The sequence below is a fragment of the Erinaceus europaeus genome, chromosome 7 (assembly GCF_950295315.1).
Source record: "Erinaceus europaeus chromosome 7, mEriEur2.1, whole genome shotgun sequence".
NCBI lineage: Eukaryota > Metazoa > Chordata > Mammalia > Eulipotyphla > Erinaceidae > Erinaceus > Erinaceus europaeus.
This window is the reverse complement of record NC_080168.1, coordinates 7,257,641-7,271,819: the sequence shown is the minus strand read 5'-3', so window position 1 is coordinate 7,271,819 and position 14,179 is coordinate 7,257,641. Positions and strand designations below refer to the sequence as shown.

General features: G+C 40.5%; 1 protein-coding gene across 3 annotated transcripts in view; it reads left to right on the top strand.

The window, feature by feature from the left end:
- Positions 1-14,179, top strand: part of DOCK10 (dedicator of cytokinesis 10) — a 309,226-nt gene that overhangs the window by 244,639 nt on the left and 50,408 nt on the right. For all 3 annotated transcript variants that reach the window (XM_060193683.1, XM_060193682.1, XM_060193684.1), the window contains exons 29-39: positions 777-860; positions 4,171-4,267; positions 6,963-7,007; positions 10,058-10,233; positions 10,424-10,540; positions 11,352-11,463; positions 12,706-12,827; positions 12,919-13,033; positions 13,110-13,176; positions 13,394-13,441; positions 14,008-14,109. In XM_060193683.1, coding sequence (XP_060049666.1) covers positions 777-860; positions 4,171-4,267; positions 6,963-7,007; positions 10,058-10,233; positions 10,424-10,540; positions 11,352-11,463; positions 12,706-12,827; positions 12,919-13,033; positions 13,110-13,176; positions 13,394-13,441; positions 14,008-14,109 — 1,085 coding nt within the window. The remainder of the gene's footprint in view (positions 1-776; positions 861-4,170; positions 4,268-6,962; positions 7,008-10,057; positions 10,234-10,423; positions 10,541-11,351; positions 11,464-12,705; positions 12,828-12,918; positions 13,034-13,109; positions 13,177-13,393; positions 13,442-14,007; positions 14,110-14,179) is intronic.

Below are 14,179 nucleotides of genomic sequence, written 5' to 3'. Positions count from 1 at the left end.
CCCAAAAAATAATTTTTTAAAAAAATGTAAATAAATCTTAAAGAAAAATTCTCAGGATCTCTCTCCCTCACCCCTCATATTCAAGCTGCCTTGGCTGAAAAGAAACGCTAATCTGACATTTGAGAGTCCAGTACAATGGAAAAGGTTGTTCTAGGTCCACTTGACTAGCCCATGTCTACCCAGTATTGTAAAGAGAATTTTTGTTTGTTTGTTTGTTTTTTACCAGAGCACTGTTCAGCTCTGGCTTATGGTGGTGCGAGGGATTGAACCTGGGACTTTGGAGCCTCAGGCATGAGAGTCTGTTTGCATAACCACTATGCTATCTACCCTCTGCCCTGTAAAGAGAATGTTATTCCACCCCTCCCTCAGGGAACTGTGGAAATGGACAACTAAAAGCCAATTGTAGAATGTTACTAAGCAGTTAAAAAAAATAGACAAGTAGAAACTACACATTTCTATAAAAAAAAATAATAAAGAGGTTTCTTTTAAAAAGGAAAAGGCTACAATATTTACTGCAAGACTCCAAATGATGTTTCAGGAAATTAAATAAATATGGACATAACTTTCTGGTCTGTATGCTCTATCTAGTATGTTAATTGCCTTACGTAGGTAAATGGTTAAACAGATTTTAGAGATTTATTTTTTTAACAATGATAGAACACATCTAATTAAATGCATATTTTACTTCAGTGTATTTAATGTCCCCCCCCCCCCCGGAAGTCTTTTAATGACCCTTGGAGTAAGCATATTTGAATTTGGAATGTTCCCTTTCCTAGCGCTGTTTTACGTTTATGGATCGGGGCTTGGTGTTCAAGATGGTTAACAATTACATCAGCATGTTCTCCTCTGGGGACCTCAAGGTAAGAACCAAGTGCAACAATGATAGTTTGATTTTAGAAAGCAATGACATCATAAATAAATAAGCTGGTCTCTCTGTCTTATGTGCCTAAAGTGTTTACCTATCTATTCTCTTGTCAAAAGATCATCTCTTTGCCAACCCAACAAAAGGCAGCCTTTTAAAATGGTCTATTGAGTGAATCCACTAAGTACTTCATTAATGGGGACAAAAAAGGGTAGAATCGGGGCTGGGCAGTAGCACACTGGGTTAAGTGTACATAGTGAGAAGAGTAAGGATCAGCACAAGGATCCTGGTTTGAGCCCCCGGCTCCCCACCTGCAGGGGGTGGGGTGTCACTTCACAGGCAGTGAAACAGGTCTGCAGGTGTTTATCTTTCTCTCCCACTTTCTATCTTCTCTCCTCTCTAAATTTCTCTCAACAGCAACGACAATGGGGAAAAGATGGCTGCCAGGAGCAGTGAATTCATAGTGCAGGCATTGAACCCCAGCCAAAAAAGAAGAAGAAGAAAAAGAAGGAGGAGGAGGAGGAAGAGGAGAAGGAGGAGGAGGAGGAGGAGGAGGAGGAGAAGGAGGAGAAGGAGGAGGAGAAGAAGAAGAAGAAGAAGAAGAAGAAGAAGAAGAAGAAGAAGAAGAAGAAGAAGAAGAAGAAGAAGAAGAAGAAGAAGAAGAAAAAGAAGGAGGAGGAGGAGAAGAAGAAGGAAGAAGAAGAAGAAGAAGAAGAAGAAGAAGAAGAAGAAGAAGAAGAAAGAGAAAAAGAAGAAGGAGGAGAAGGAGGAGGAGGAAGAGGAGGAGGGAGGAGGAGGAGGAAGAAGAAGAAGGAGAAGGAGGAGAAGAAGAAGAAGAAGAAGAAGAAGAAGAAGAAGAAGAAGAAGAAGAAGAAGAAGAAGAAGAAGAAGAAGAAGGAGAAAAAGAAGAAGGAGGAGAAGGAGGAGGAGGAAGAGGAGGAGGGAGGAGGAGGAGGAAGAAGAAGAAGGAGAAGGAGGAGAAGAAGAAGAAGAAGAAGAAGGAGAAAAAGAAAGAGGAGGAGGAGGAAGAGGAGGAGGAGGAAGAAGAAGGAGAAGAAGGAGAAGGAGGAGAAGGAGGAGGAAAAGAAGAAGAAGAAGAAGAAGAAGAAGAAGAAGGAGAAGGAGAAGGAGAAGGAGAAGGAGAAGGAGAAGGAGAAGAAGAAGAACCAAAAAAGGGTAGAATGGAAGTGTTCACAATTATATCTACTTCCCATGGCTAGAAAAACAAATACGTCTCAGCGGCCCTCAGCTGCAATTCTGGTGGTTCAGTTTTCTCAGACCTGATGTTGGCAGTGAAAGTCACACTAACCAAAAACCCTTTAGTCATGGACAAAGCTGCTCCCCTGATCATCATAGGGAAAGTGTGCTAGGAGAGACCACAGTACTGTGCTCTCAAAAGAAAAGTAGATCTCAAAGTGTGGTCCCTAGACCAGAGCTATAGTATCATCTCAGAATTGAACAACTGAGAGTGGAACCCAAGAGCTGGTATTATATTAATATTTGTCCTGATTGTCTCATTATATTGTATCTTGATTCTGCACACTCTCAAATAGGAGAGTCACTGAGCCATAGTGTGGAATATGATAGAAAGAAATCAGACTGCAAATGAGCCAAATTACAAAAAGGCTGGTCACTTAAGGTTCTTTGAGTTGCAGGTTAGAGAAAGTTGTCCTAATTCAAGAAAAATGGGATTTAACAGCAGGATCATGGATCGAAATAACATCAGTGAGGGTTAGAAAAGTATCATATGAAAAGAATAGAGGTCCTGGCACTATCAGGGGAGAAGAATAATGGTGAAGGGGGAAGTAACTGGCCAAGGTGTGCTGCTGCTTCTTAAGCTGGCCAGTTAGAACTACTTTCTACACCATACTGAAGATCCACATCCCTACACGGAAGCGTTGTGACCAACCCGGTAAGACAGGGCATCCCAGTTAATAGCTCCCCACCCACTACTCTTTCGCCACTCCTGAGAAGAAGGTTGGTTCCCACGGGGGAGGATTATATAGGAACTAGAAAAGAATAATGAGTGTAAAGAACCCTCAAATGATCATCTTCCTACAGCCTTTCCTGTCATGCTGAGGAGTTTGACTGTTTTTCAACTAGGGGAGTTACAGAAGTATATGCTATTTGATTTTGAGAATCCAGTCGTCTCTGTAAATGTCTCCTGGAAGAATATTTTTCATTAGTGCTCCAATTATGCATAAAGTTTACAGACTCTCCATTTACATAGGATCCACCAGACCTAATGATCGGTATATAGAAGATCAAACAGAAAGAACTTTCTCAATGAAGACAAATGAGCATGTAATTGAATTATGCTCCTGTTCACTTGGCTGTAAAAAAAAAATTAAGTTAAATACTCTTCTTTAAAGTGGCAGGCTTTTAAATTATTAACTCAAGCCACCACAGCATAGAGTTCTAACATACCAGAACAAATGGAATGTTTTATAGGGTTATGTGATGCCAGTAATAAGATAAACACAGTCTGAGTCTCAACACACTGGTAGTTTCACCTACACATTCGTGAAAATAGAAAAGCCGTAAATGTGACTGGCATTCCTATGTATTTGACTGTTTGTTTTTTAACCACAGTACTGAATTTTTTAAACTGTGCTTGAATTTCATTTACCACTGTCCTAACCAAAATGGTAGTGAAAAGGGAGACCTGTTGGGAAGAGAAGAATAAATGATGTGCTCTGAGAACAAATAGCATGCCAAGAAGATGCCCCTCAAATGTCAGCTTTTCTGCATCAGTGTTTACCCTAGCCCTTGAAGCATGGGCTGACTCTAGAGATCTAGTAAGAAATCACATCCAGGTGATAACTGGCTTGTAAAGCATTATGTCCCTAATAAAATATAAATAATAAATCTATTTTTAATAATTATGTACCATAGGCATCAGGCAATGGCACACACAAGGACCCAGGTTCAAGCCCCTGGTCCCCACCTGCAGGGGGAAAGCTTCACAAGTGGTGAAGCAGGGCTGCAGGTATCTCTCTGTCTCTTCCTCTCTGTCTCCCTCTCCCCTCTCAATTCTCTCTACCTCTATCCAACAATAAATAAATAAAAGGTTTAAAAAATCAAAGTAAAACTTTTTTTAATTATGTACCATTATCATGGGGAGATAAGAAACTGTATAAATGTCTTACATATCATCATTTCACCCCAGTAAACTGACTAAAAAACCTGTGGTCACACGAGAGCACCCATGTCATTTTAAGTATAGGATTCAAATGCAGAATTTTTAAGTTTAATTCACTTTCTTGATGTATAACTCATAGTCATTCAATGTTCCTTTTTCTTTTCAGACTTTATGCCAGTATAAATTTGATTTCCTTCAAGAAGTATGTCAGCATGAACACTTTATTCCTTTGTGTCTCCCCATAAGATCAGCAAACATTCCAGGTAATTAATCCCAGAACTTTCACCAGTTCCTATCAAATGAACACTGTGAGTTGTTTCTTCATTTGACCTTTTTCTGTTTGCTTTCCTCTTACCTCAGCCTTGGCTTCTCTGAAGGTGTCACATGGGCACTAGATCCAAACAATAAGATGAAATGCAAAAACATAAATTGTTGGCATGTAGGAACAGAGGCAATTCTCTATTTCTCAGATTTTGTCGGTTTCCTTCTTCAGCAAGAGGCAGCAGAATTATAAAATTAATGATAGGGAGCCAGGCAGTAGCGCAGCAGGTTAAGCACACTTGGCGTGAAACTCGAAGACTTGCGTAGGGATCCCAGTTCGAGCCCCCGACTCCCCACCTGCAGGGGAGTCGATTCACAGGTGGTGAAGCAGGTCTGCAGGTGTCTATCTTTCTCTCCCCCTCTCTGTCTTCCCCTCCTCTCTCCATTTCTCTCGGCCCTATCCAACAATGATAACAACAATAACAATAACGATAATAACTATAACAACAATAAAAAACAAGGTCAACAAAAGGGAAAGTAAATAAATAAATACAAAAAAACTGATGATTATAACTCAAAGATTTTTTTCTCCTAAAGACAGATTATCTTTCACTCTACTGGCTCAAAAACAAAACAAACTAACAAAAAGCACCACTAGTCAACTTTCCTTTGATTTAGAAGAATATAAAATTATAGGAACTGTTATACTTTATAAGTATAAATTGATTTAAAATGACCAGCTAGTGTATGTAGCTGTGATTTAATTTAATTCATCAAAATCAATTCTTTTTTTTAATTTTCTTTTCCCCTCATTTGTTGCCCCTGTTGTTTTGTTGTTGTTGTTGTTATTGATGTTGTTGGATAGGACAGAGAGAAATGGAGAGAAGAGGGGAAGACAGAGGGGGGAGAGAAAGAGAGACGCCTGAAGACCTGCTGTATACCTACAATATACTGACCTATAAACATTGTCATTTTAGTAGTCCAGGAAGTGGTACAATAACTAAAGCTTTGAACTCTCAAGCGCAAGGTCCTAAGTTCAGCCCTTGGCATTGCACGTACCAGAGCAATGCTTTAGTTATTTTTTCCTCTCTGATTTGATGGTGGGAATTGTGTGAAGTTGTACCCCTCTTATCCTCTGGTTTTTGTCAGTGTTTCCTTTTTATAAATAAAATTTTAAAAAGATGTTCCATCCTTAAAAAAAAGAATGTTTTAAGTTTTGTAATTTTAATCTCAAAGCTGTATTATTTCATTCTTTGTATAATTTATAAAGCACATTTAATCAAAATGTCTTCATAGAAAAAAAAAAAGAAGAAAGGGGGGGTGAACATCATTGTGTTAAGTGAAATAAGCCAGAAAAGAAGAACCAATACAAAATGGTCTCACTTTATAGGTGGAACTTAAGAAACAGGAACAGAAAAAGATAACACAAAGTAAGACTTGGACTGGGTGGGGTGTACCACGCCAAAGCATAAAGGATAGATGGCGAAAGGATAGATGAGGGGTGGTCGGGAGAGGGCCTAGGGGTCTTAATACGTGAAGATGAAAAGGGACTGAAGTTGGGAGTATAAGTATTCTGCAAGTGTCTCCCATGGGAAGGTGAGGAACTGTACCCATGTATAAAGAACCATACTGTAAACCATTCTTATATTAGTGATTTAATAATAACAAGATTGTGGGGTAAGAAGGTTACAGTTCCACACAGTTCCCACCACCAGAGTTCTGTGTCTCATCTCCTCCATTGGAAGCTTCCCTATTCTTTATCCCTTTGGGAGTATGGACCAAAGATCTTTATGGGGTGCAGGTGGTGGGAGCTCTGGCTTCTGTAATTGCTTCTCCACTGGACATGGGCATTGACAGGTTGATCCATACCCCCAGCCTGTTTCTGTCTTTGTCTAGTGGGATAGGGCTCTCAGGAGCCATCACGTTACTATTGGGGTAGACAAGTTGGTTAGGATACTCAAGAAGAATAATCTTGTTTTTGTAATCTTGATTCCGGTTGTTTACCATTTCTCTGTGACTTGAGGCCTGTTAGTCTCTTAGTAGATCTGATATTACCAACAGTGAACATAAAAGCCTTTGATTCATAGCAAGCTATTTCTGACAGAAAAATAGGTCTTTGAGTAGAAAGTTAATAATTTAAATAATCCTGTTTATGGCATTCTTTTAAAAATATTTTTATGTATTTATGATTGATAAGGACAGAGTGAAATTGAGGGAGTGAGAGATAGAGAGGGAAAAAGACAGAAACTCCTGCAGCATTGCTTCAAGACTCATGAAGCTTTCCTCTACAGATAGGGACTAGGGGCTTGAACCCAAATCCTTGTGCATTGTAATGTGTGTGCTTAACCAGGTGCACCACCATCTGGCCCCATATTCTCTCTCTCTCTTTTTTTTTTAAGGAAACAAGAAACCAACCTAAGGTGTTTGTCCTGAAAAGCAAAGTTTTTTTTTAATTTTTATTTATGAAAAGGAAACACTGACAAAAACCATAGGCTAAAAGGGGTACAACTCCACGCAGTTCCCACCACCAGAACTCCGTATTCCATCCCTTCCCCTGAGAGCTTTCCTAAAGAGACATATTTTATATCACATTGTAGAACAATATAGTTTACTTTTCCATGTAAATTGCATGGTTAATAAACAGTTGATCTCAGTAGGCATCTATCTGAATATTTTATTTGTTTGAATTAATTCCAGATCCTGTGACACCTTCAGAATCAACTCAAGAGTTACATGCATCAGGTAAGTAATGATATTTATGTCATGCTTTCTTTTTTTAAAATTTTTTACTATCTTTATTTATTTATTGGATAGAGATAGTCAGAAATGGAGAGGGGCCAGAGAGATAGAGAGACGCATGCAGTCCTGCTTCACCACTCGTGAAGCTTTCCCTCTGCAGGTGGCAACCGGGGGCTTGAACATGTGCGCTCATCCAGGTGCGCCACCACCTGGCCCCTATGTCATACTTTCTAAGCACCAGTTGCCATAAGCAGATAATAACGTAAGCTGTAATGTGGATGAGCATAGACGGTACAAATGTCCGATTTCCAGATGCTAACAGGTAGTCTACAAAAAAGGGATTTAATGAGACAATGCCTACAGAGTATTTGGATTATTGTTGACACACAATGAGGTGGTATAAGTTCTACAAATGACTACCAGTGCTCTTGTTACAGTTCCAGTTAGGAAGCACCATTCTGAATAAACGTCTTACTGCTAGACATGTTGGCATCTCTGTCTCCGTCATTCGGGCTCAGAATTGGGCAGCTCTCTTTGGGTTTTCTATTTCCTTCCTCATTTCCCTCAGCCAACTTGCCCTCCTCACTTTACTTCTACGATCCAGTTCCTCCTGCCCTACACACCACTCCTCCCCGTCCCTGGCCTATAACTATAACCTCTGTATGGTAGCTCTCACCTCCTATCTCCCAACTGATTCCTTTGCTTCCTGTCACCATGCTAATAAGTCAATAGAGCAAAGATCTGATTGGGCCACTGGTGACTTAACATTTCTGACTTAAATACATGGATTTCTATAGAAGTGCCAATGGCAACAGAAGCTTAATTCCAGTCAAAGAACTTTCCTTTTTCTTTCTCTGTATTTATTTACTGGATAGAGACAACCAGAAATAGAGAACAGGAAGGAATGTTAGAGAGGGAGAGAGATGCAGATGGACCAGAGTTCGAACCCGGTCCTTGTGCGTTGTGACATGTGTGCTCAAGCAGGTGGGCCACCACCCAGCCCCATTTAATGAATCTTGCCAAATTAAAAATGGCATTGATTCACTACTGGCTGACAAAACTATTGAAATTTTTCAAGCACAACTTCATATACTGCACCACAACCAGCACCAAAGTTATACAGAGCTAAGCCCTCAGTCAGATTCACCCCCTCCACCCTTCCTTTCTTCTCCTTTTTCTCCCCCTATAACCACAGTATTGTTTCACAGAATGTAGGACTTACTCTTGTAATTTTTGTGTTTGTTTGTTTTATTTATACTCCACATGTGAGAGAGAAACCATCTGCTAATTGCCTTTTGCTCTCCAACTGATTTCACTGACCCTCACCAACTTTAGTTCCATCCATATGACCTCAGAAAGCAAGGTTGTACTTTTTTTTAATTTTATTTTATTTATGTATTTATTCCCTTTTGTTGCCCTTGTTGTTTTATTGTTGTAATTATTATTGTTGTCGCTGTTGGATAGGACAGAGAGAAATGGAGAGAGGAGGGGAAGACAGAGAGGGGAAGAGAAAGATAGACACCTGCAGACCTGCTTCACCGTCTGTGAAGTGACTCCCTTGCAGGTGAGGAGCTGGGGGCTTGAACCGGGATCCTTATACTAGTCCCTGCGCTTTGTGCCGTGTGCACTTAACCCACTGTGCTACCGCCCGACTTCCCAAAGTTGCACTTTTTTTAATAGCTGAGAAATATTCCAATATGCCCTATCTATACCTAGTCATCCATGCCCCTGTTAATTGTGAATAGCCCAGCTAAGGAAGTTGTTTCAGTCATCACTCTCTGATCTGAGCAGTAGGAAATAATAGTAGTCACGAGTGTAGCATTCCACCAGAGCCCTGGATTGCTTGGGAAAGTGCCGGCAGTTCTGGAGTGTGTCACAGAGACAGTTGACTACAAGTAACGTTTCCACTCAGAGCTAAGCTGTTGACTACAGTCTGGTAACACCTGGACATGGCTTCAAACAAGCGATACTGCCTTTCCAGAAATCCCAATTTGCCTTTCACCTTAGAGTGAAAGCTTCTCTTATTGAGGACTATAGTTTTTTGTTCATTTATTTATTGGTCTAATGCTGCATATTCCAGTGATGTGACACTTAGACTTTGGGATGAAGTAAAGAAGGGGCTAGAGGCTTCTAGAACAAAGAGGGAAGGAAACCAAAATTGAAAATATCAAAGAGGCTGTGAAAACCGTGCCCTGGCACTGATCACTTTTTGTGCTACTGCCAGATCCTGGCCTGCATTGAGCCTTCTCTTAGAAATGTACTTTTGGGGGCCAGGTAGTGGCACACCTGGTTAAGCACATGCATTACAGTCTGCAAGGACCTGGGTTCAAGTCCCCAGTACCCACCTACATGGGGGGGGGGTTGGTGGGGAAGCTTCATGAGCAGTGAAACAATGCTATAGTTGTCACACTCTCTCTCCCCTTCTATCTCCCCTGCCCTCTTAATTTCTCTGTGTATCTATTAAATATGTTTAAAGTGTACTTTTGCTTAGCAATAAACTGTCACTTGCTTACTTAATATATATGTAGGGGTGAGAATTTCTTCATCATCTATCTGCAGTCTATCCTGCTTCCTGCCTACTCCAGACTTGTGCTCTCCATGTACCAACCCTTTCAGAACTCTGTGCCATCCACATTTCTAATTCTTCTGCTCCCAGCCTCCTTCCTTCTGTTTGCATCTGCTCCCATAAGTCCCTGTGCCCCCCACCACCACACACACAAGCCTTAAAAACATCCTCAAACATCTACCTCAGTGTATTCCTTTGAGAAACATCTCCTGATTCCTCCAAACAGGACAGAAGTATTTCTCCTCTCAACTCCTATAACACAGTCCACATGACCAATCTTAGAAACTTTCCATTTTTCTTTTATCAGTAGACAGACAAATCTGCCATCTTCCTGAACATCCCACTCTAATATTTCTCATCTCTGCAAAAAAACTGCATTCCTGATACTCCGCTAGCAAGGGGAGGCATTGAGAGATCTGTATTGATTTGAAAGCGATCCTGTGATTCTTTTTTTAGTAACATGACCCCTTTACATTTCTTGACAAAGACATGCCTGAATATTCAGTCACAAATGAATTTTGCCGCAAGCACTTCTTAATCGGAATTCTGCTCCGCGAAGTGGGCTTTGCTCTACAGGAAGACCAAGATATCAGACATTTAGCTTTAGCTGTCCTCAAGAACCTCATGGCTAAGCATTCATTTGATGATCGATACAGAGAGCCAGTAAGTAACCGTCCTTTCTCCCTTCCCTAAGCACCATTTAATGGCTCGCTGCATTAAACGAGTCTCAGAGTCTTATTGATTTTTATGTGAAAATTTCTCTCTCTGTGTGTGTGTGTGTGTGTGTGTGTGTGTGTGTGTGTGTGTGTGTGTGTGTGTGTGTGTGCGTGTGTGTGTCCCACTCCCCACCCAGCGGAAGCAGGCCCAGATAGCAAGTCTGTACATGCCTCTCTATGGGATGCTTCTGGACAACATGCCAAGGATTTACCTGAAGGACCTATATCCTTTTACCATCAACACATCCAATCAGGTAGGTTTGTTGACTTTTAGAAGGACTCTGCTGTCTTTGCCTAGGATAACCTCTTTCCCCTAAATGCAAGCAAGTTAGGAATTAAATAATATTTTCTTTATTATGTTCTTGTGTAAGAAATGAGCCCAGCAGGGGCTGGGCTGTAGCACAGCGAGTTAAGCACGTATGGCGCAAAGCACACAGACTGGCGTAAGGATCCCTATTCGAGCCCCCCCCCCCCCCGCCGGCTCTTCACCTGCATGGGGGGTCACTTCACAAGAGGTGAAGCAGGTCTGCATCTTTCTCTCCCCTCTCTGTCTTCCCTTCCTCTTTCCATTTCTCTCTGTCCTATCCAAACAATAATAGCAATGGCAACAATAACATTGACAACAACAACAAGGGCAACAAAATGGGAAAAATGGCCTCCAGGAGCAGTGGATTAGTAGTGTAGGCACCGATCCCCAGTGATCACCCTGGAGGCAAAAAAAAAAAAAGAAAAGAAATTAACCCAGGTTTCATGAAGTCCTACGTGAAAACAACAAAGTGGCATTTCTAGCCCAGTTATTTTGTATTGTTTATGTAGAGAGATAAGAAGACTTCACAGCATCACTGTGCCATCCAAGAAGCTCCTTGGTGTTACAGTGTCCAAGGCGCTCCCATGTGTTACAGTGGCTTGAAGCTAAAGCTTCAAGCACAGTCACTGTGCGCTACCTCCCAACACCCTAACAGCAGCTGTTATCTCATTGGAAGTGTAATGAAGAAGACATATGTAGAGTCACAGTATTGAAGAGCTACAAGTGCCATTAATATCTTCTGTGCCCTGAATCTACAGGGGTCTAGGGATGACCTCAGCACCAATGGAGGATTCCATACGCAATCAACTATGAAACATGCAAACTCGGTGGATACATCATTTTCTAAAGATGTGCTGAATTCCATAGCAGGTACTCAAGTCCTTCCAACCACACTTGTGTTTGGCAGTCGTTCCTGTTTACATTGGACATCATTGTGCTACTCACCTGCTCCATAATTTGTCACGCAGAATTTCTATCTGATACAGCCAAAAAAGGATTTTAATGTATTTCTTTGAATGCCATCCAAGTAATTCCTCTCCTACTTAGCATTTGTTTTTATTTAACTTAGGAAGCAAACTACTCAGATATCAAATCGCTTCATTCTAGAAACAGTCTTTTCAGTTTTCATCTCATGTAGCCTTTTTTTTTTAATTTTTTTTTATATTTATTTTATTTATTTATTCCCTTTTGTTGCCCTTGTTGTTTTATTGTTGTAGTTATTATTGTTGTTGTCGTTGTTGGATAGGACAGAGAGAAATGGAGAGAGGGAGGGGAAGACAGAGAGGGGGAGAGAAAGACAGACACCTGCAGACCTGCTTCACCGCCTGTGAAGCGACTCCCCTGCAGGTGGGGAGCCGGGTTTCGAACCGGGATCCTTATGCCGGTCTTTGTGCTTTGCGCCACCTGCGCTTAGCCCGCTGCGCTACAGCCCGACTCCCTCATGTAGCCTTTTAAAATATGATAACCCTTCAACTTGAAAGATTATTTTTAAGAACTACTTTTAAAGTGTCACCTCAGATTCCTTTAAGCTTTCAAAAAGTGGAAGCCTTTTCCCCAAATGCATCCTTATAAAGTTTTATTGAATCATTATTAAGTAGAAATCCTTTTTTTTATTATTAAGAAATCAAAGGAGCAAGACTTAGACTTACTTTACTTGATATCCATTTACAATTTATTTTTCCTTTTCTAAATTTACACTGCTGGCATGGCCATTGTAATAATACTATAAGTCTTGCATATCTTCAATGCCAACTTTTTTTCTTTAAACATGATTTTTAAAAAAATGTTTATTTATTGTATAAAAACAGAAATATTGAGAGGCGAAGGAGCAAATAGAGAGGGAGAGTCAAGGGAGACAGCCACACCACTGCTTCATTACTCATGAAGCTTTTGCCCACAAGTGAAGACCAGGCACTTGAACCTGGGCCCTTGCTCAACTGGGTACATCACCACCCATCCCACCCCTTAATGTCAACTCATTTGACTCCTCTGTGTCAGCTTTCTGCAACACTGTCCCCCCCCATCAAAGATCACTGTATTTTTGGTTTCGTCAGTTTAGCTGTGTGTCCATCCATCTCATCGTCACCCGTGTGCTGTGGCTTGTGTTTGCAGCATTTTCATCAATAGCTATTTCTACAGTAAACCACGCCGATTCCAGAGGATCATTAGCAAGTCTTGACTCCAACCCAAGTACCAATGAGAAGAGCAGTGAGAAGACTGACAACTGTGAAAAGGTCTGAGTGCTTCCTCTTACCTTACTGAGCATATTATGAGTCAGGAATCTCTTCCCTTTACTCAACTTTTTACTGGTTCTTTGATTCCTAGATCCCAAGACCCTTGTCTTTGATAGGCTCAACTCTTCGATTTGACAAGTTAGATCAAGCAGAAACCAGGAGTCTCCTTATGTGTTTTCTTCACATTATGAAAACAATGTCAGAGGGTAAAAGAGCATTCTTTAGAATTATTTCTTTTAAGTTGCATTTCGGAGTCTCATATTACTTGATATTTCCTTCCAGACACTCTGATTGCTTACTGGCAAAGAGCACCTAGTCCAGAGGTGTCTGACTTCTTCAGCATTTTGGAGTAAGTTTTAGAGCTTAACGCCTTTACTGGAACCTTCAAATACTGTTCAGCATCATCTTTCAGTCTGCGCATACATATGGTGAATGATCTAAAATCAATGCGTGCAATATTTAAACAGAATTTATTGTTTCTCGTTTAATGCACTTAGGAGAATAGTTTGTATAAGCAAATGGGTTGCTTAACCATCTGAATTGGCTTTTTTTTTTCTCCTTTTTAGTGTGTGTCTTCAAAATTTCAGATACCTAGGAAAACGCCATATAATCAGGTAAGAGTAGTAAGGTAATGATTCCAATAGACTAGTGTGATCTTTTAATAATAATAAATGACTTGTATTGTTTCAGGTAGACTTACCCATAAATGTTAGAAGTCTTCACATGCAAATAAAGAGCATAAAGTTTGCTTTACTTTAGATGTAGAAGTTTGCTAATTGCCCTGCACCCCTCATAGATTTGGAAATAGTTCTATATTTTAAGAAGAACAGCACAAAAGATACATTTGAGTAAAGTAAACTACATGTCATGTTATCTCCTGAATTCACATACCTATCATTATTTAATTACAACTTGAAGGAGGCATATTTAAGAAAATACTTCCAGGAAACTAAAATATAATAGTCATCACATTGATGCTTATGTCCTTTTCTTGTGAGGAGGGATCAATACCTTCCCACCCTCACTTAGACTTCATTTCCCATTCCCAAAGGAAAATGGAGTTTTCTTTTTCATAATCTGTGAGAAACTTCATTGTTCAGCCACTACCTTATCAGTTGACTTTCTCTAGATTTGTATGTTACAAACACTGAGCTGTGATAACTTCAGTTTTCCCTTGCAGAAAAATTGCTGCTGCCTTTAAATTTGTGCAGTCCACACAGAACAATGGAACTCTCAAAGGGTCTAATCCTTCCTGCCAAACATCAGGCCTCTTACCACAATGGTAATGTTGCACATGCTTGATATTTAAAATTACAGATGTGGGGGCCAAGTGGGGGGGGTCAGCTGGTTAA